Here is a 23607-nt window from a genome sequence, read left to right on the forward strand (position 1 = left end):
CCTAAGGTAGAAGAAGATGAGTTATTAACTTCAAACTTTCTGCATAACCACTCAAAGAGTTGAACTGCATGTGCATGTAACAAGAGCTGTAAAACTCACTAATTTTTATAGATGCACCGTAGAAAGCATTCTTCTAGGGTGCATCACAACCTGGTATGGAAGTTGTCCTGTCCAGGACCGAAAGAAGCTGCAGAACATCGTGAACACGGCGCAACACATCACACAAACCAATCTTCCATCCTTGGACACACTTTACACCGCACGCTGTCGGCGCAGTGCTGCCAAGATAACCAAGGACACGACCCACCCAGCCAACACACTTTTCGTCCCTTTTCCCCCCGGGAGAAGGCTCAGGAGCTTGAAGACTCCTACGGCCAGATTTGGGAACAGCTTCTTTCCAACTGTGATAAGACTGCTGAACGGATCCTGACCCGGATCTGGGCTGTACCCCCCAAATATCCGGACCGGCCTCTCGGTTTTTTTGCACTACCTTACTTTCCATTTTTCTATTTTCTATTTATGATTTATAATTTAAATTTTTAATATTTACTATTGATTTGTAATCCAGGGACTGGGAAGCGCAGAATCAAATATTGCTGTGATGATTGTACATTCTAGTATCAATTGTTTGGCGACCGTAAAGTATAAAGTATCTCCTTCTACCTTAGGCCACGAACTTATCAACCACCCCTGCTGTGGGCACTTTCTGGAGGTCCGAGATCCATATGCTCCACGACCGCTGGACTAGGTGTGTAAGTGTAGGAGGGGACCATGTTGAAAAATAAATGTGCTAGGTTTTCTAAAATTGACTCCTTCTACCCTGGGCCACGAACTTATCAATCACTCCCTGTAGTTTGTGTGAGGGAATTGAATGACTATCATAAAAAAATTGATAGGGAATCTTATTAGTGGACAAGCAGACCTACTTGCTGAGACAGCTATCAGATCAGGTACATTACATGATGTAAATGCTAACACATGTGAACTACAGATTTCATTCTCATCAGTCCTGCAGATATCATTGTCCATGACAGTTTTATCAGGAGTGCCCATCACAGAGTCTTGTGAATATGAGGACAACCTCCACTGAGATAATATGGGCCACCAGTAGAGTTTCCACCCACCTCAATATGTAACTTCAAAGCCTGACATATCTATTATCCATAGAGTTATACAGCATAGAAACAGGTCCTTCAAGTGATACTAGCCGAGATGCACTGCCCAAGCTAGTCCCATTTGCTAGCCTTTGGCCTATAACCTTCTAAACCTTTCCAACCCATGACCTGTCCAACTGTCTTTTAAAAGTTGTTATTCTACCTTCTCTGGCAGTTCATTCCACTTACATTCCACCGTTTGTATAAAAACATTGCTCCTCGAGTTCCTATTAAATCTTTCCCCCTTCGCCTTAAACCTATGCTCTCTAGTTTTTGATTCACCAATCCTGGAAAAGAGATTGCATGCACCTACCTCATGAGTTTGTACACCTCTGTAACTTCTCAGTCTTCTACACACCAAGGAATAAGGTCTTAGCCTGTTCAATCTCTTCCTATAACTCAATCCCTCAAGTTCTGACAACATCTTTGTACATCTTTTCTGCACTCTTTCCAGTTTCATAACATCTTTCCTATAGCGGGTGGCAGAAACTGAATACAATACCCCAAGTCCTGCCGAAGGGTCTTGGACCAAAACGTCAACTGTTTACTCTTTTCCATAGGTGCTGCCTGAACTGCTGAGTTTCTCCAGCATTTTGTCTGTGTTACAATACTCCAAGTGCAGCTTCACCAACATCCTGTACAACCGCACCATGACCTCCCGACTACTCAGTCTCTTGACTAATGAAGGCCAGCATACCAAAAGCCTTCTTCACCACCCTATCTATCAGTGAATCACATACTCCAAGGTCCCCCTGTTTTACACCACTCCCCAGGGCCTCGCCATTCACTATGAAAGTCCTACTTAGGTTTGACATTCCAAAATGCAACACCTAACACTTATCCAAATTAAACCCCATTTGCCATTCCTTGACCCACTTACTTAGCTGATCAAGATCCCATGTAACTTGCCACACTACCAACGTTAGTATCATCTGCAAGCTTACTAACCATGCTTTGTACATTCTTTAATTGAGACATCAAGTTGGTCATGTAGAATAATATGGATGCTATGCAGATTGGTATGATATGGTAGCAAATGAAGAATAAGCTAATTAATTCTACAACTTCAGCTAATTCTTCCCATTTTCTTCCCATTAGAACATCGGAAGAGCATATTTTTGTAAAGGACTACACAGTGTTCAATTCCATTTGTCACCCCCTGGCAAACAAGGCAGCCCATGTCTGCATGCAGCAAGACTTGGACAACATCCAGGCATGGGCTGAGGAGTGATTAGCAATATTTGCACAGTTTGAGTGCCAAGCACAGACCATCACCAATAACTGAGAATCTAATTACTTATCTTTGACATTAACTATTATTTTTCATCACAGAGTTTCCCACTATCAACATCCTGGGATAACAATTGACTAAGAACTCAATTGCAACAGCCACATAGATACTGTGGCTACAAGAGCAGTTTAGGGGTTGCAGACCTAGTAAAACCTGACTCACCTACACCCCAAAGCCTTCCAATCATCTCACAAAACACTATCAAGAGTGTGATGGAATGTTCTGCACTTATCTAAATAAAATGCATCTGCAATAACATTTAAGAATGTTGATATAATTGCAAAGCACCCCACTTAATTGACTTCCCATCTCCTAGTCTAAATATATATTCCTTCCACAACTACAGTTGTACACAATGCTCTGCAGTTACTCACTTAGGCTACTCTGACAGAACCTGTTATCTATGACCTCTATCACTAAATAGGAAAAGGGCAGAGGTACACGGAAATAGCACCATCAGCATATTTCCTTCCATGTCCCAATTTTAAATCGAAATCCTGAACTCCCTATCCAAAAACAGAGTACCTTCACCTGAAGGGCTGCAGATTTTTAAAGAGACACAAGAGGGACTGCAGATGCTGGAAATCTAGAGCAATACACACAATACTCATTAACTCCTGATGAAGAGTCTCGGTCCAAAACACTGGATGGGATGTTTATTCCCATCCATAGATGCCGCTCCTCCAACACATTGTGTGCACAGTTTTATTTGACGTTGTGCCTGCGTGCGTGCAAGTCTGTGCGTGTGCGTGCGTGCGTCTGTGATGATGTCTTTTTCATGGTTTTTACAAGGCGCGGAGCGAGAGAGCGAGAGACTCCTCACACAGACATTTTTGCAGTATTTTTCCCTTTTTATTTTACAAGGTCGAGTTGCGATCTCAACACTCAACCTGGCACGGATGGAAAGCGTACTCGGGAGCGGACCCGACTGGTTTCGAACCCGGGAACCTCCACTCCCAGGTCCGGCGCCGATGTCATTGTGCCACCAGCCGGCCCAATGTGTGTGTATAGTTTTTTAATATTGTTCAGCACCAACTCCTCAAGAGCAATTTGGTATTAGCAGATAGTGCAGGCCCATATATTGAAAAAGTTAAGTATAATAAAAGAAGATGGAAGTTCTCCGGGATCGTTTTTTCAGTTACTGAGTAGTAGTGGACCATTACACAACTAACAAGAGAGGTACTACAAACATCCCCATCTTTTAGATGTTAGTTTTCACTGTAGGTACAGAGCTACTATAACCTAATTGAATTGTAGAGCTAGAGAGTTGAAAGTTCATCTCCTGCGCTTATTTCCCCAAGTGATCCACCATTTTAACTGAAAGTGCTGTGGACAACTAGCAGGCTAGCTAACATCTGTTGAGAAAGAATCAGAGCTGATGTTTCAAGACAATAACTTTTTTATCAGAATAATGAATCATTAATTCTCCCTCTCTTTACGATGTTACATAACCAACTGAATGTCCATACCATTTTTTTAATTTAAAATTTTCATCAAATCTGTTTTCCCCCCATTTACAAACCCTGATACTGTGCCTTCAAACCTCCAAAAGTCATTATCCACTCTTCTAGTTTCACTGAAAACGTAACGGTTCTAAAAATGCCACTTCATTTCTTTAGCAGCTTGTTTCTGAGTATTTAATCAAAAATTAAATTGCAACTCCTCAAGATAAACATACTATTCAGTTCACTGAGTGACAATATAATTTGGCAAATAATTAGTAATACCATGATTAGCTGCACACTTTTAGTCATAGCAGCCTGGAAATTATACTGAGGGATATCTTAATTAACAGTCATCGACCGATTGTATAAAATTCTTTTGTTTCACATTTTATAGATTAAAATTAGTCAAAGTAATAGTGCATGGTATAATTTCATTTAAAATCATTCCCTTTGTATTTGCTTTTCCAGGATGAAAGCATGAAGAACACTCAGAACAAGAAGTAATCATTTAGTTCATTAGGTCCTTTACCTTCCAAAAGATCATTTTGCATTCACATACATTTATAGGTCTTTATCTGCATTCTCTTCTTCTTTGTTACTGCTTTTTGAAGCTCTGTGTCTTTTCCCCCCATCCTCTGCCTCCACATCCCATTATTTTCTTAGCTTTTGTTTTTTTAAAAATGTTTAGTTTTGTTCTTTTCAGTGTGAAGATAAAAGTTGACAGGTACTTAAGTTCTAATGACTGAAGATTAATAACCAGAGTATACACATTTAAGGTGACTAACAGAAGAGTTAGAAATGGCATGTGGACGATATTACGTGCTGCGTGTTTAGGATTTAGAACATACCACGCCAAAGGTTGGTGAGTCAACAGAAGCCATGAGAAGGTAATTGGTTAAATATCATACAGAGAACAAATTCAGAAATTTAATGAAAAAGTGGATTAAATGGAATTTTTTAAAATGCTGCTGGTGGAATTCATCTGTGGAGGCTAAGGTGTAATCGACCTTTTGGGTCAAGACCATGCATCAGGATTCCATTACAAACATGAGAAAATCTACAGATGTCGGAAATCCAAAGCAACACACACACACAATGCTGGAGGAACTGGAGTAGATACAGAGATGTCAGGTGGAAGTTTTTTCACGCAGAGAGTTCTGAGTGCGTGGAATGGGCTGCCAGCAACGGTGGTGGAGGCGGATACTATAGGGTCTTTTAAGAGATTCCTGGATAGGTACACGGAGCTTACAAAAATAGAGGGCTGTGGGTAATCCGAGGTAATTTCTAAAATAAGTACATGTTCCGCACAGCATTGTGGGCCGAAGGGCCTGTATTGTCCTGTAGGTTTTCTATGTTTGTCACTCAGCAGGTCAGGCAGTATCTATGGAAAGAGTTGGCATTCCAGGCCAAGATATTTCATCAGGACTGGAAAAAAGGAGGTCAGAGAAAGGTGGTGGGGGGGGGAGGGGAGGAATTAGTATGAGGTGGTAAGTGATAGGTGAAACCAGGAAAGGGGGAGGGGGTGAAGTAATGAGCTTGGAAGTTGATTGGTGAAAGGAGATAAGGGGCTGGAGAAGGAAGAATCTAATAACTCCCCACTCTGCGTTGAAGCACCTAGACAACTGGAAGACACAAGCCAAGCTGCCATTCAGGGCTCCAAACAGTCCTTCCAGGTGAGGCAACTCTTCATCTGTGAGTCTGCTAGGGTCATCTACTGTATTCAGTGCTCCGGGTGTAGCTTCCCGTATATCAGTGAGTCCCGGCGTAGATTGGGAGATCGCTTCGCCGAGCACCTGTGCTCTGTCTGCCAAAAAAAATGGGATCGCCCATTGGCCACCCATTTCCACTCTACTTCCCATTCCCATTCCAACATATCAGTCCTTGGCCTCCTCTACTGCTGTGATGAGGCCACACTCAGGTTGGAGAAGCAACACCTTATAACCATTTGGTTAGCCTCCAACCTGATGGCATAAATATCAATTTCTTGAAATTCCATTAATTTCCCCCCCCTTCCCCTTCACCAGTCTCCATTTCTGTTTCCCCTCTCACCTTATCTGCTTAACTTCCCATCACCTCTCTCCGGTGTTCCTCCTCCTTCCCTTTCTTAAATAGCCTGCTGAGTTGCTCCAGCATTTTGTGTGTGTTGGTCGTGATTCTGTTGGTTGATTGGTCTCCTGTGCTCAACTGTCCTGTGACTACATGACTTTGCAGCTCTGACTGGTGTCTTGCTTTGACAGTAAACGGGCTAAAGGCTGACTTATACTTCTGCATCAACACGACGCCGTAAGGTCTGCGTCGCCGCAAACCCTACGCAAAGCCGACGCTGAACCCTACACGAGAGCCTGCGTTGCTGCGACGCGCACCTCTCCCAAAATGTAACCGCGCATCGCGGCAATGCAGAACAAACAACTGTGATTGGTCCATTTGGTAGCATCGCACTTCCTCCTACACTGCAATAGCTTCCCATTGGGTGACTGAAGGGCAGGGAAGGAACTCCGGCTGCAATGCTTTCCATAAAGCCTTACAGACCTCCGAAATTATGGAGGACACATTTCGCACGAAAAAAGACGCTCGCGTCCTGTTTACCCCGAGTAATTAGACTACCATGACCATGAAGCCTTGCGTGGGCAGGTGAGTGCGCAGGTGTGACATGCGCGAATTGCCGAGTGACGCGGACACACCAACACACAAGTATAAATGCTCACAACGCGCGTAGGTCACTTGCGTAGATTACGGCGTCCATTTGACACAGAAGTATAAACCAGGCTTAAAGGGTCTTATTGAATTTGGAATGGTAGACCATTACAGTTACGCACAGTTTGCTTAGAAACAAGGGTGAATTTAGATTAGACTCTGATTTAGACATGAGTGATTAAAAAGCAACATTCTAAAAAAACATAAATATAAATAACAGTTAAACTAAATGTTTTAAAAGTGTACACTGCTTTAAAAAATGTCCAGATTTTAATATCTTTTTGGAATTGATTAGCATGTGGAGGCAGGTTCATGTTTGTTGATCAGCATTCCAGAATCCTAAACGTTTGTTGTCTACAGCTGCACGACTTGATACACTGACTCTCTCCAGCATAGAACCAAAGCAGATATGTCACACAGAAGGGGGCCCTGTCAGTGCCAGCAAAACTTCAATTAGTTCGCTTTTCAGAATTCTTTCTCACTGTCCATTCAGTTTGAATTTACACATGTGTGATTTAAAAACACAAATAGGTGTTAACTTATCACAGCAATTAAACGGTTTAATACGAGGGGTGATCAATACGTTTGTGGCCTAAGATAGAAGGAGTCAATTTTAGAAAACCTAGCACCTCTTCCTAGAGATGCTGCCTGGCCTGCTGCGTTCACCAGCAACTTTTATGCATGTTACATTTATTTTTCCTACATTTACACACTTAGTCCAGCGGTTGTGGAGCAAATAGATCACTTATTTGTAGAGGTCAGCATCTTGGACCTCCAGAAGTGGTCCACAGCAGGGATGATTGATAAGTTCGTGGCCTAATGTAGAAGGAGATGAGTTATTAACTTCAAACTTTCTGCATTTTCACTCAAAGAGTTGAACTGCACGTGCATGTAATAAGAGTAGTATAACTCATCTCCTTCTACCTTAGGCCACAAACTTATCAATCACCCCTGCTGTGGACCACCTGGAAGTCCAAGACTCTCTCGTTACAGCACGTGCAGTTCAACTCTTTGAGTGATAATGCAGAAAGTTTGAAGTTAATAACTCATCTCCTTCTACCTTAGGCCAGGAACCTATCAAACATCCCTGCTGTGGACACTTTCTGGAGGTCCAAGATCTGTATGCTCCACGACCACTGGACTAAGTGTGTACATGTAGGAGGGGACTATGTTGAAAAATAAATGTGCTAGGTTTTCTAAAGTTCGCTCCTTCTACCTTAGGCCATGAACTTATCAATCACCCCTCGTATGATTGACTTAGTATCTGTGCTAAAATTGTGCTGACTGGAGTGTTAATGATTGTAAAATAATAGTGACCCTAATGCCACTTTATTTAACTTATTTATGCTTACGTTATACCAATATCAGGCAAGGGACAGATGTGCACTTAAAACTCAAAAATGCAAGGTTGCTTCTTTCCACTGTAATGGTCCAGTATTAATTTCACAAAAATGACACTATAAGGTCTTACTTAGTATTTAAACATATTGCATGACTTGACATTGTATTTACATAATAGCTGGAAACCAAAACTCACACAGAACATCAAATCAGCCAGTTCAGTACATGCCACCTTTGAATTGCTTCATAAATATTAATAAGAATCACTCTGGCACTAAAGAAAATAACTATTATAAACTTGGAACTTGTTCTTATGGATTTTAATTGTTGGAGATTGATAAGAGATTAAATCTTAATTTTTCCATTCCATGCCTTCATCCTCTTTCCAATTTCAAATTTGTTGCCCTCTTTTTACCTTTTGATACTGAATTCTACTTTATGTTACACTTCCTTTACAGTTCTAGTATTGTAAACTTCCCAGACTTTCAATCCGATTGAATTACACTCAGTATCCATCACTACTCTGTACGTTCAGCAAGATTAATATATTAAAACAATTTGCTAAAACTAACAACTTGTACTTTAAAATTCACTTTTTTCCATTGAGTCCAATATTTTCCAATTACAACTGTCAGGAATTTAACATTAAGAGTTTGTCATTGTTTGAATAGTACTTGCTAATCTGGTGTCTATTTCACTGAAAAAAATCCTAACATGTTTAGATTTATTTACACTGACTGTTGCCTTCACAGACAACATAACTACTGGAAGACATATATAAAATCAATTGCATTTTAAAATATGTTTATTTTAAGAGCTGAACCAGCTATTAATCAAAACAAGTTTCACAGAGATTTAACAATTAAAGAATGTTTAACTTACTTTGGGGTGTGTGTTTCTTCCACCCTGTTTCCTAGCTGGAACTCATGTGATTTACTTCGGTGTAGTGACGTGAATCCAGGGATGAGGTGAATCAATTTGCGAGAAGTCGGAGGGGGAGTTCCAGGAGGTTTCAATTTGTTCCTTCTCCTCACTGGTGGCGTTCCCGGAGGAGTCATCGTTGTCACTATGGGAGGGGTTCGAGGGGGGGTATGAACAGGATGGCGCTGCCGTGGAGATGGTGGCAGAGAACTTGGCCCGCTCTCAAATGTAGGATAAAGTCCAATAGGATCTCCAATGGTCAGTCTGTCTGTGTAAGTACAGTTGGTTCCTAGCACAGGCACTGAATGGAAGTCTTGCTGCATGAACTTTGACGATATCTTAGGGCTCAATGTGATACTGCATCCGGGCCAGATGACTGATTCTGCTTGACTGACAGGAGTATTCTCTTTCCCAGTTTCTGTTGTAGGCCACTGAATAACCCAGTCCTGGCTGGAATGGCTACTCCCTGCATTTCAAAAACACAAGACATTATTAAGTCCATCAAAAATGAAAACAATTTTGTTGTAAGCTTCAAAAGATGGTTAACTATGTTGCAATTGGCCTCAACCATTTTTCTTAGTAAAAGGAAGTCATTAATTTAACTTCAACTGAATCAGAAATAGATTTTATCTAATGATCAGGGACACTTATTATATTTATTTTATGATAACTATTGGTCAGAGATGAGATTTGCCATTTCAATAATTAATAATATTAAAACATAATGTCTTTGCATGATTTTGAATGTTTGAAATATTCTCAGTCATTCCAAGGTAGTTCAGGAGCTACTAAGCCAAGATGCTCAGCATCAAAGACAAATCTAAGACACTAATGCAATTTTCAGGAGAAAAGTGTGCTGTTTTCAGCACAAAGACTTGCAGAACAGCTAGCTTCAGGCACCTGAGGTAGGACAGACTGAATCATTCAACAAGCCTATTGTGCAATGTAGATATAGTTCCTTTAACATATCAAAACATTCCAAGGCTGTTCACAGGAACATCATCCCTAGTATACTCAGGTGGCATAAGAATTCAAGGGCTTTGACTGACACATAGAAGAGAATAGGTTGCAAGGCAATAAATGTGGGGATTGAGAGAGATTGGATGCTCTGACAGCCAACAGACACTCAAAGATCTCCTTCTCTGCTCCCCTACAATGCACCAACCTTCTTTCTAGGGAAAAGTTAGAGTAACCAATGTTGGTCTTCCCTGGAGTGCAAAATAAAAACTTAAGTTAAAGCAGGAAAGGGAATGTATGACAGCCATCAAATAAGCAGAATGTGAATCAAGCAGAAAGATCAGAGAGGGTGTAAACAACAGGGTGAAGAGAAACTTAAAAAGGGAAAGATGGTGCATTCTACATTCATTGGAAACAAAGCAGCAGATTTACATGTGACGGCAGAGATCATAGCTCAAATGAAAACTTTTAATTTGCTTTTACCAAGGGGAAACAATGCTGCCAAATTAATAGGAAAAATGAAAGTGCATGTTTCTGACTGGGGAAAAGTATCCGGAAAGGGTTTGTCTTCTTAAGTTAATAAGTGATTGTACATCCATCAAAAGCAACCCATCCAACTGAAACTGCAGATTTATTAACTAGAATCTTCCAAATCTGTAACAGAGACTGGGGTGATACTAGACAACTGGATCCCAACTCAAAAGGGATATAACGATAGATAGATAGATATATAGATAGATATACTTTATTAATCCCGAGGGAAATTTGGTTTAGTTACAGCCGCACCAACCAAGAATAGAGCATAAATGTTGCAATGCAAAAACCAACAACAAACAGCAAAATGCAAACTATTGAGTTAAGTATCAACAAGCCAGTCAATTTAACCACAACAAAGATAAAGATTCTAGAAAAATAATGATCATTTGATCGGCAGAAATTAATAAAGGAAAGCTTGTGCTTATTTTTGAAGGCAAATTGTGCTCAGTTAACTGTATTTTTTTTAGACAAAGGTTGCTGAAGGTAATGCAGTTCGTGCTGTTTACAGTGAATTTTCAAAGGCATTCTACAAAGTGAGTGACATAATGAACATGTCTGCAAAACTGCAGCCCATACAATGAAAAGCGTCGTGCCACAAGATACAGAACTGGCAGAGAGACAGAAAACAGAATTACTATGGATAATCCAATCATGCAGACACTATGACCCAGAAAAGACACCAGCACCTATACTTTATCAGAGAACAATGGAAATTCGGCACGCCCCTAAAGACCCTCACCAATATTTATCAATGCTGGAAAGAGATCATCCTATCTGAATCCATCACAGCTTGGAATGGCAACTGTTCTGACCAAGACGACAGGAAATTGCCCAGACTATCATAAAAATTAGCCTCCATTCTACTGGCTCTACTTACACTTCCTACTGTCTCGGCAAAATGGCCAACATAATCCAAGACCCTCCAGCCTGGTCCTTCTCTCTTCTCACTACTGTCCATCAGAATGAAGATATTCCACCAGCTTGAATATTCCACCAGGCTCCAGGATAGCAACTATCAGGCAGTTAGATGACTCTCAAATAGACCTCTTATACAATACAGATGAACTCTTGATCTTTAACCTATCTATTATGACCCTTGCATCTCATTTATCTACCGGCACTTTATTTTCTCCGTATATATTCTGCATTCTGCTAATGCTTTTCCTATTGTACAAGCTCGATATACTTATGTCTGAAATGATTTGTCTGGATGGCATGTAAAACAAAGCTTTTCACTGCATCTTGGTACAATAATAAACCAATTATTAGTCATGGCTGTTATTATGGCTGAAGGAAGTTACACACTGGCATTCTCCTAGGATTGGTACAATGACCACAACTTTACTTGTAAAATATAATTGGCACAGATTCCTGCACCAAACACTGACATTTGTCAGCTTAAGAACTGGTTAATGTTGGGACTTTTATTCAAACACCAGAGCACCAAATTTACTGGTTGAGTCCTTCCACAATTTCCCAGCTAAACACTACTGTGGAACTCCCCTTAGGCACGAGGGCCATTACTTTGGGGAATCTGGTCTCGGATTATCTAACTTTAGCCATTTTGATTGATTTTCAATAATTGATTTATTCTAATTTTAGCTCATTTTCAATGCTTCTGATTGACAGAGACAGTCAGAAACATTGAAAAACTTTGACTGTGTAATCTGTAATGAGGGTTTTACCACCAATAAATAGTTTCCTCAGGGCTACTGCAGGGTTTGTTCAAGTTCACCCACAACTCTTCCTTGCTGTTTTTTTTTCCTTTTTCATGTTAATTTGTCTATATATAATATTTGTATCCTGTAAGATTGGGAGGTTAATATCCATGTATTAACTGGGTTTATACTTATATATGATAATTACAACAATGTAATCCCAATAACTTTGTATGATTACTACGTTATGTTAATCTTTATCATTATGATACCAATAAAAAGATTGAAAAAGAAATGAAAGCTCTTCAGCAGATGCTGCATTTTATTCTTGTAATAATGTTTACATTGTAATTTTTGCCTGGGAGTACAAGCATTTCTGAACAATAGTGAAAAGCCTTTGCGAGACCAAAATAAGGAAGGTAAAAGCTGAGTAAGATGTGGGAAAAAAAACTTAAGCAAGAAACAAAATACCAAACATTATTACACATTGGCATTAGGCATTTCAGTGTTTAAAATATGTTCAAGATGAATTGATCTGAATGAAATGACTTCTCAGGTAACTTATGAAAAAACTGATGTCTTTAAAATATATGCACGATTAGTAAATTACCTAGAAAATTAACAGATTTGTATATGTCTAAAGGTTTCCACACTGGCTATAATTATTCCATCCTGCTGATCCAGATACATCTGAACTAAGTAAAGATAATTTCACAAGCATTATTTGATAACAGTAAGATAGGTTAGAAGAATTATTTAATGCTATTCTTTCTATGCCTTTCCATCTTATAAATCTCTATCAGATCTCCCCTTAGATTCTGCCGCTCCACAGCAAACAACCTGGGTGTGTCCAACCTCTCATTACAGCACACGTCGTCTATTCCAGGCAGCCTTCCTGTAAACCTCTTCTACATCCTCTCCAAAGCCTTGACATCCTTCCAATAATGGGGCAACCAGAACTGTATGCAGTACTCCAGATGTGGCTTAACTAGAGTTTTATAAAGCTGCAACATAACTCCCTTACTTCTGAACTCAGTGCCTCGACTAACAAAGGCAGTATGCTATACATATGTAAACACGAGGAATTCTGCAGATGCTGGAAATTCAAGCAACACACATCAAAGTTGCTGGTGAATGCAGCAGGCCAGGCAGCATCTCTAGGAAGAGGTACAGTCGACGTTTCAGGCCGAGACCCTTCGTCAGGACTAACGAAGGGTCTTGGCCCGAAACGTCGACTGTACCTCTTCCTAGAGATGCTGCCTGGCCTACTGCGTTCACCAGCAACTTTGATGTGTGATGCTACATGTATGCATTCTTATCAACCTGTGCAGCCACTTTCAGGGAGCTATGAACTTGGACCTCAAGATCCCTGTGCTCATTAACACTGCTAAGGGTCTTGCCCTTAACTGTACATTGTCTGTTTGTATTTGACCTACCAAGGTGCAACATTTCACATTTGGGTGGGTTAAACTCCACCTGTCATCTCTCCGGCCATGTCTACATCCTGGCTTCATCAACGACCTTCCACAATAGGATCAGAATTGGTGATGTTCATGAAGGTTTATATAATGTTTAATTCCATTTGGAAGTCTTCGAATAGTAAAGCTTCCCACTCCTCCCCAATGAGATGGCATTCTGGGACAAGCCGATGTGGAAATAATATTCACACACCATGAGTCCCAGATAATGAAGAGTAAGATCCTGTTAGTCATTAATGACCAGGAACTCAGTGGTATAAGCCATATTACTACTGATGCTCTGTGAGCAGAGTAGATATTCCATGGTGAATGACTCAGCCCCTGCCTCCTCATTCACAGATCAGGTGAATGAATAGTATCTCTCCACTTGCATGGATGGGTGGAGCTCTTGCAAAATTAAAACAGATCAATACCGGCCCAAACTTAGCAGTCCACTTCATTGATAACACGACATCAAACACACACTCCCTTCATCAATGGTCTACTATGGCTGCTATTATTGGTACCATCTTAAAATGTACAGCACTTACTTATCTGGGCTCTTCCAGCACTATTTACTAAACCCTCAACCCCTACCACCTGAAGGAGAAGGATGATTTGCAGATGGAAAATCATTATCTTTCCAAGTTTCATAGTTCACCTGAAATAAATTTGTGTAGGACCAGTTGCAATAAAATGAGGAATACCCACATCAAACCTCCAGTATGTTTTGTATTCGTATCACAAGTGTAGAATTCTGACTGACAACTGGAGTTAGCCGACGTTCTCTATGGAACAACCTTTTACGGTAGCTGTCAACACTGTCTGATCCAAAATTTCTTCTCTCTCCATGACTCATTCAGTACCTCTGTTGTTGACATCAGTATCCATTTTTTTAAACAAAATGATCCATAAATGGATTTTTAAAAAAGAGAGAAAATGATAAATATGATTTTAAATTAATTCTCTGACATTATCAACCTCCTGTCCTGCTTTAAGTCTTAACCCACTTAAACAGGAAGATTTCACACTGTTTTTAGTTGATGTGCGAGAAGGAAAGCGGTTCCATCAGGAGAACGTGCTGGGAACATTCCAATCCAACCAGAAGGCAGCAAGATATTGAGTACGAGTCACCGTCCTTGGTTTCCAGCAGTGTAAGCGGTTTAGAAGTTCCCTAGTGGTATCTGGATCTTTCATGTATCTGTTTTAGTGAACATAAATTACTACAAAAAGCATTATTCTCTGCATTTTAATTCTCATTGACTCACAGCAGTCAAAATATCATAGTGAAAGAATCACTTTATTAAATTTATCCTAACATCTTAATCAGAGGAATCACAAATAAATTGTAAAAGTGTTTGAGTGATCATTGGCAATACGCCTTTCACTTTTATCGATGAGCTTTCCTACATCAGACGTGTAAGTCTCACAGCTGACTTACAACCATGGCAAGTGACATTGAACTAAGCTCAATAATCAGGTGCTCCCTAGACAGACACTCAACCAACTTACTTAGCAGCAGTCAGACAAAATATTTATTTGATCTGACATTAAGTGCAATCCCCAAGTGTCTCTTACTTATCTTCCCAGCTTCCTGTATGGCATGGCACACCTCAGGCTTCCTCAACTCCAACTCTAGCCTAATCCCAAGAAAATGTAACCTGTATCAGTATTCAATTGCCAGATGAAAAAGGATGACTGGTTGTGTTTGAAAAACCTACCCCAGCACTACGGCCCATATTACTGTCGCCTTACAATAGAAATCATGAGTAGAAGCATCCATTTTATGCTATTACAAAGTCTTCTATGATCTGTTTAAGCAACCAATATCTGGTAAAGGGCAATCAAATGTCACAGCAGATTTCAACTGTGAACAGATAGCATGAGGTTCTAACTCTAGTGAATACAGCTCTTTGATGACTATATTATTTTACATAAATTTAGCATTGAGCATGTATTCCATTTTCTAATCAATATTTGTCTACAGCCCAAAATTTAAGCATAAAAATGAGATATATGACTAGATGGTTGTGGCTGGTATAACAGATCAGCACACACAAAATGCTGGAGGAACTTGGCAGGTCAGGCAGTATCAACAGTCCTTGTTTCAGGCTGAGACCCTTCTTCAGGACTGGAAAGGAAGGGGGAGGCACCGGAATAAAAAGGCAGGAGCAGGGGAAGTAGAATACCTAGAAGATGATAAGTGAAGCCAGGCAAGTGAGAAAGGTAAAGGTCTGGACTAGAGGAAGGAATCTGATAGGGGAGGAGAGTAGACCATAGGAGAAAGGGAAGGAGGAGGGGACCCAGGGGGAGGTGATAGGCAGGTGAGAAGAGGTAAAAGGATGAAGTGGGGAACAGAAGAAGAGGGGAGGTGAAGGGAATTTCTTAACCAGAAGGACAAATCAAAATTCATGCCATCAGGTTGGAGGCTACCCAGATGGAATATAAAGTGTTGCTCCTCCACCCTGAGGTAGGACTGATTGTGGCACAAGAGGAGGCCATGGACAAACATGTCAGAACAGGAATAGGAATGAGAATTAAAATGTTTGGCAACCGGGAAATTCCGCTTTTGGCAGATGGAGTGGAGGTGCTCGGCGAAGCGGTTCCTCAATTTATGACGGGTCTCACCAGTGTGGAGGAGGCCTCATGGGAAGCGCTGGACACAGTACACAACCCCAGTAGTTTCTCAGGTGAATTGCTGCCTCATTTGGAAGCTCTGTTTGGGGCCCTGAATGGGCAGCGATAGCACTTTGGTCACCTGCAGGGATAAGTGACGGGAGGAAGGTTAGTGAGGAGGGATGAACTGACAAGTGAATCATTGAGGGAGCGATCCCTGTGTAAGACAGAGAGATGGGGGGAGGTAAAGATGTGTTTAGTCATAGGATTCCTTTGGGGATGGCGAATGTTGTGGAGATAGTGTTGAGTACAAAAGCACATGAGGTGGTAGAGGAACTCTATCTCTCTAAAGACAGAGGGAAGATGGGGTGAGTGCAGAAACCCGGGAAAGGGAGGAGATATGGCTGAGATCAGCATCAGCGGTCAGGGAAAGGAAACTGCATTCTTTGAAGGAGGAGGACATCCCTAACGTCCTGGAAAGGAAAACCTCATCCTGGGAACAGATGCAGTGGAGATGGAGGAACTGAGAAAATGGAATAGCATTTTTTTTTACAGGAGATAGGGTGGGAAGAGATATAGTCAAGATAACCATGGGAACCTCTAGATTTATAAAAGATGTCAGCTGACAATTGGTTTCCAGAGATGGATACAGAGAGGCTTAGAAAAGGGAGGGAGGTGTCAAAAATACACCAAGTGAATTTAAGGGCAGGGAGGAAGTTAGAGATTGATGAGCTCAGTGTGGGTGCATGAAGCAGCACCCATACAGTCACCAATACAGCAGAGAAAGAATTGGGGACCATTATCAGGGAAGGCTTGGAACATGGGCTGCTCTGCATAACCAGCAAAAAGGCAGGCATAGCTGGGGCTCGTGTGGGTGTCCTTGGCTACCCTTCGAGTCTGGTGCAATGAAGAAGAGCTGAAGAAGAAATCGTCAGGGGTGAGGACCAGTTCTCCCAGATGTGGAGGGTGGTCATAGAGCAGAAAAGTTTGGTTTCTTTATTGAGAAAGAAGCATTGACTGTAAGGCCTTCTTGATAAGGTATAGAAATGTATAGGGACTGAACATCCATGGTGAAAATGAGATGGTCGGAGCTGGGGAACTGAAAGTTACTGAGGAGATCCAGAGCATGAGAAGTGTCGCAGATGTAGCTGGGAAGGCACTGAACCAAAAGGGGATAGAATGGAGTTCAGGTATGAGGACACGAGTTCAGTGGGGCAAGAGCAGACAGAGAGAATGAGCCTACTCTGACAATCAAGTTTGTGGATCTCAGGAAGAGGGCAGAGGTGGGCAGTGTGGGATAAGGGAACTATGAGTTCGGTGGCAGTGGATGGGATTTCTCCAGAGTTGATGAGGTTAGTGACGGTGTCAGAGATAGTTTTCTGGGGTCCTCGTCAAGGGGTAGGTAAGAGGAGGTGCCTGAGAATTGCCGCCTTGGCTCAGGAAGGTAGAGGTCAGTCCACCACACTACAATAGCAATCCCCCCCCCCCTTAGTCAGCAGGTTTGATGGTAAGGTTGAAATTGGTGCCCCCACCCATCCTCTCTTCTTCTATTCCCCACTCTGGCCTCTTACCTCATCTCTCCATGGAGACCCTCCTCCCTCCTTTTCAATAGTCCACTCTCCTCTCCTGTCAGATTCCTTCCTCTCCTGCCCATTATCTTTCCTGCACACCTGGCTTCACCTAATACCCTTTAGCTATCCTCCTTCCCCTGTTTTCCCCTTCCTTTCCAGTCCTGAAGAAGAGTCTCGGCCCGAAACGTCGACTGTTTATTCATTTCCATGGACGCTGCCTGGTCTGCTGAGTTCCTCCGGAATTTTGTTTGTGTTGCTTTGGACTTCCAGCATCGGCAGAATTTCTTGTGTTTATAACAACAGATCATCTGTGATTAACAAACCTTTACAACCCTTATCAAACTTACCACCACTTAATGTCATTTGATTTCTCACAGATATTCCCATTGTTCTCTCAATCTTTCCCTCTTCTGTTACTTAAAATACATATGATTTCTAAGCTTTCTCAGTTCATTCTGTTCCACTGCCCACAGATACTGCTTAACCTGCTGGGTGTTTATTTCAGATTTCCAGCATTTTACTTTACACCAACCGTGAAGGTCATTAGCTCAAGTGCAGGAATCACACAGACCGGCAATTCAAACAAACTACTACTACTACTACGTTGACTCAGGCCTAGGGGGCCGGCGTCAGGCATGCTGACGAACTCTCCACTTCTCCCTCTCCCTCATCAGTGTGTTCAGTTCATCTACATTAGCCGCACCGCTGTCTCCTAGGAGAATGTTGACCATAGTTTTGGGAGGACACCCAGGGTTCAGCCTCCCGTGTTTGGGCTCCCATATGATGACTAGGCTGGCAGGTAGCTCGGGGTGACGTAGACAGTGCCCCGCTAGTTGCAGTCTTCTCGCCTCGATTTTAGTGGAGAGCACCGGTAGGTTGTTATAGAGCTCGATGTTCGTCATGTTCTGTTGCCAACTCACATCAAGAGCCATCCGGGGCATTCGTGTATAGCAACCATCTAGAGACTTTCGTATCATCTTGGTGAGTGCCCACGTCTCGCATCCATATGTGAGAATGGACTCTATGACTGCTATGAAAATCCTCTTTTTAAGCCCTCTGGTCAGGTTCGACTTCCAGATTTCCTTCATGTCGTTCATTGCCCTCCACGCCAGTGCCTTCCGTATCTTTATGTCCTTCTCCGAACTCATCATTCTTGACCCGAGGTACTTGTAGTCAAAGACTTTCTTAATGGTATCATTAAAACAATTCAAACAAAACGAAAGATTAATTACAAAAGTTAATCAGAAAATCTAACAAGAGCGCAGACCAATGATACAGAATCTTGACCAGCTGAAATCACTCACAATACACAGAAGAACTTAGTCAGAGTTTCACCAGACAAGGAACCACAATTACCCAGCAAAGAGGGGTTGGCATGGCCCCCTGAAATACACCCTGGAGCACACAGGAATTCAGGACCAATCAGACAACACAGGTATCCAGACGAAGCAATAATCCCCAAAGACAACAAGTACAATACAAGACATTGAAAATACCATGCTAATTAAGTTATTCCAAATTGAATTAAAGTGATAAATACAAAGAGAGTTTAACAATCCCCATGATCCCAAACGAGACACCTGCAAAACAAAGCGAAAACCCAGAGCCAGTCCAAAAACAAACAATTAGACATAAAAGGTAAACCATCCAAGGAGCATTGTATATATATGAGGTGGCACTGAGGAAATACAGTCCACGTACTATTTGAAAGAAATATTCTTTTTTTTTCAAATGACCCCTGGTTATGACACTAATTTTATTTAATGTTCATGGAAGGATGAACACCAAAAAAATAGTGACAAAGGACCGGTTACATCCATTTGAGAGGGCAGATACAACATCCTTAAGGCTGATTTATACTTGTGCGTATGGGCTACGTCGTAGGTCTGATTTATACTACTGCGTAGCCCTACACCATAGCAAGCATGCATTGTTGTGTCTGCGTCGCTCTGCAATTCACCGCCAAAATGCTAGTTGGCGATGGGGTTTCTATGCCACTGTGTTGAGTTTCTTCGTGAGAGACATGGACGAGGAAATGCATTTCAAATATTTTCGGATGTAGGCAGGTAGATTTGACGATTTGGCTCATCGTCTCCAACCATTTACTTCGCATCAGTGTACAGACATGGCGGAGAGAAGCAACCGGAAATGTGTAGGAGGAAATGCGATGCTACCAAGTGGACCATTCACAGTTGTTGTGGTCTGTGTCGCCACAACGCGTGAGTTAATTTTTTGGGGAGGTGCACGTCACCCTACAGCGTAGGGTACGTGGTACCTATGGTGTATATTTGACTCAGAAGTATAAGTTGGGCTTTAGTTTAATATCCAATGAATCTCTTTAAGGCATTCACATCACAAAATAAATGATTGCAAAAATAAAACTATGTGAAATATGAATTAGAACATGACTAAGGCCTAATCAGTCATTAAAATGGTTTGAAGTGCGAAATAAAAATGGTTTGAAGTGCAAGATAAAATCTTAAACTGCAAGTGAGGTGGAGCGTGGGTATCCAATGGAAGAATTTGAAAGAACAGCAGGTAGTTTATGTTTCATTATTGTCAGTATTTATTCCTTAAATATTCCTCAAAGTTATTATCACTGAAAACAGGTTATTTTGTCATTGTTCATTGCTAGGGGAATTAAACAGAAAATCAGTAGGTCATACTTCAGTGACGTAAGACTTTATTTAATGATTCTAATGTGTTAGAAGCAGTTCAGACAAGGTTCACTAAATATACTTGAAAAAGTTGAGCTGTCTTATGAACAAAGGTAAGATACTTGCTGAAGCAATTGAAATCTGGGGAAAGACATCAAGTCAGGCAAAATTGTTGAAGAGGAATAAACAATCAGTGTTTCAGGCCAAGACCCTTCATCCGGACTGGAAAGGAAGGAGAAATAAATCTTTCTGGTTTCTTCTCCTTTCCTTCCAGTCCTGATGAAGGACATCTATGGATTCCTTTCCATAGATGCTACCTGACCTGCTGAGTTCCTCCAGCATTTTGTATGTGTTACATTGGATTTTCGGCATCTTCAGAATCCCTTGTGTATCTGAAACATTGACTGTCCAAATGCCTCCTGACCCAATAGGTTAATCCAGCAATTTGTTTTTTGCTCCAAGTTCCATTATCTGCAGTCTCTGGAGTTCAAAAGAGTGAGACATAACTTAATTGAAACATAAAGTCTCGAGGGTTATGACAAGGTGGATAGGCCTCGTCATAACCCTCGACAAGACCTATCCACCTTGGTTAGATAATTAGACCTAGGGGTCACTATTTTAAAACAACTGCTTTTTCATTTCAGGCAAAGGTGAAATATTTTCTCTCAAAGGATCATAAGTCTTTGGAATTAGGTTCCCGGTAAGCCACCTAGATGGCACAGAAAAAAAAAGTCACTTTGCAAAGATCCTGGAAAAAAGTACAAGTCAAGGTTTCTTTTTGCCTGCCTGAATGTTGTCAAGGCCTGATTAGATACTTCTGGTAATTACATGAGCTTTTGAAATATTCCATGGATAATTTACGATTAATTATGTTTTATTCAAAGAGCTATTAGGTTAAATGAAGGAATTGGAAGAATCACATTGGTTCAGGATGACTTGGTTTACAGAGATTGGATAAAGCTGCACAGGTGGATGCTCAAGATCTGAATTAAACATGCCCATCTGGAGAGGCAATGAGAACTTTGCATTGTTATTAGAACTGAAGTAATTAAAGTCAGTAAGTTTCCAGATACCACACCAGTGACATCATATAATGGCACATTTATTTAGTATCACTGACAATGAGCTACATTTCATGTGTTGCTTAGACCATGAAGCCATTGATGTTAAAGTGATTGATGAAAGAACTGAGGAGCTTTGAGCTACTTCAGTTACAAAGAGTGCCAGTATGACTTAAAATGTGCACATGCAACAGCTTAGGTACTCATTCTACAATCTGGCAGATGTCATAAGAAAAAAAAAAATCAGGTGATTTCCGTAGTACGGAAAAGAGAACAATAGGAGGAAAACAGTGCAACACTTTACTGGTTTTCTAAATCCTTCATGAAATGGGACGCCACTGGAAGGGCAAAACTTATTCTTTTGGCCTCTCGAACAGATGTCTTGCTCAGTCATTTCCAAGGGCAATTAATAGTCAGCCACATTGTCACGCAATCTGTGTCATATATAAACTATGCTAGATCAAGATAGCAGTTTTCCTATCCTGAACCACTGCTGAATCAAGTATTCTCTGACGACAATCCAGTAGTTAATGGCACATGCTTTTTGTCTTTAAATGTGTTATTATTTAATTACTAGAATACAAGTTTCTAAGGGGCTATGGAGGGAAATAAACTCAAGTTCAGATCAACAGTCTACAGATTATCTCCCACTGTTCTATTCTATTGGAGGCAGAAGTTCAAACTAACTGGATGAAATATTCTTTTTGTGCTGGAAGTAAAGTTCAGGTTTCATCAGCCAAAAGACCATTATGAATTACAGAAGCAATACTGCACTCAAACATTACCTCTGGAATTTGTCAGCTTTAGCGAAGAGCTAATTAGCCTACCTGCTGTGTTTGTAAATGCCACTATCATACTGAGGTGCAATTTATGATAGTCAAAAGTACATTGTTTGAGACTGGAAAGAAGGCTTCACTTGAACATATCTTGATGCTCTTCTTCAGATACGGACAGAACTCCCATTTATATAAGAAAAAAGATTAAAAACTCAGCAGGTCAGACACATGTAAAGAGAACGAGAGTTAACATTTCAGGTCTGTGATTCTTCTTCGACTGTGTTCTCTTTCTGCAGATGCTGCTTGACTTGCTGAGTATTTCCCTCATTTTCTGTTTATATTTGCAGAACCTGCAGGCTTTGTTCATATGTACGTATACAACACTAATTAGCATGCGTCAAAGTACTTTATCACCAATGGAACACTTTATCAAACATGAGGAAATTCAGAAGTTGGCATATGCAGTGCAAGTCCCATTGAATAAAGTTTATGATAGATAACCTCTCTTTCCATTATCTTTTTGTATATATGTACTTGATTGTGGTAAGATAGCGGTGTGCTTGGTTGCAGCAGCATCTCCTGATCCAAATGGTTGTTTTAAAAGTTTTTCTTGTGATCACAAGACCCTGTTTGACATTGGTAATACTAAATCCTGCAAGTCCAGTTCATTGGTTAATTGGCAAGACTAACGGCGGGGCAGCTGCAAGGCCTCGGATGTTGCAGGAACGAGGCTCTCATGCCATGGCGTCACCTGTTACAGCCACTCAGGTGAGGATGTGCCAGAGGCAGTATGGGAGAAAATAGAGGTGCGGTGGGTGCACTGGAATCCATGCTGGGATGAAGGCCGGCCTCCTACAGGCCAGCTCTCATGTCAGTGCTCAGTCCCTCGAAGACAAGCTGGATTGCTTTGATCTGCGACTGACCCTGTGCAAGATGAGGAACTGTTATGTGTTTGTTCTTGCAGAAACATGGCTCCAGGGCAACATCCCATGCACAATCAATCTTCAGGCCATGCTAATGTTATTAGGGACTTGTGCTAATATTATTATGCTACTGTATGTGCTGTCGTAAATATATACTCTGTATACTGTGTGTGACTGTCTGTTCTGTATTTTACACCTTGGCCCCAGAGGAACATGTGTATATAGCTCACTCTGTTTCACATGTGTATGATTGATTAACAACTACATTTGAACTTGAATTTTGTTAAAAGTTGCTATTAGGCAAGCACCACTGATATATTCTTTGAAAGCTTGAGGTGGCAACTGTTACATTAATGTGTAACCTTCTGAGTTTAATTGGCATCTTCCTTCAGCATCAAGTTAGTCCTATGGTCTTTTTTTCCTGTTGCTAGTTTTAGATGTAGCTGTAAATTTCTTATGTAAGTTGCACTAACAAACTTCAGGAGGATGGGAGAAGGTTAGTAATGTTTAAAAAGCTGTTTGGCTTGGGGTCATTGCAAGGTTTGAAA

At 41.1% G+C, this 23607-nt stretch overlaps 1 protein-coding gene across 1 annotated transcript in view; it reads right to left on the reverse strand.

Moving 5' to 3' along the window:
• The window catches only part of ksr2 (kinase suppressor of ras 2), a 361347-nt gene that overhangs the window by 236659 nt on the left and 101081 nt on the right, over positions 1–23607 (reverse strand). Inside the window, exon 4 of the mRNA XM_072247505.1 lies at positions 8808–9312. Coding sequence (XP_072103606.1) covers positions 8808–9312 — 505 coding nt within the window. The remainder of the gene's footprint in view (positions 1–8807; positions 9313–23607) is intronic.

The sequence above is a fragment of the Mobula birostris genome, chromosome 31, assembly GCF_030028105.1.
Source record: "Mobula birostris isolate sMobBir1 chromosome 31, sMobBir1.hap1, whole genome shotgun sequence".
Taxonomy (NCBI): domain Eukaryota; kingdom Metazoa; phylum Chordata; class Chondrichthyes; order Myliobatiformes; family Myliobatidae; genus Mobula; species Mobula birostris.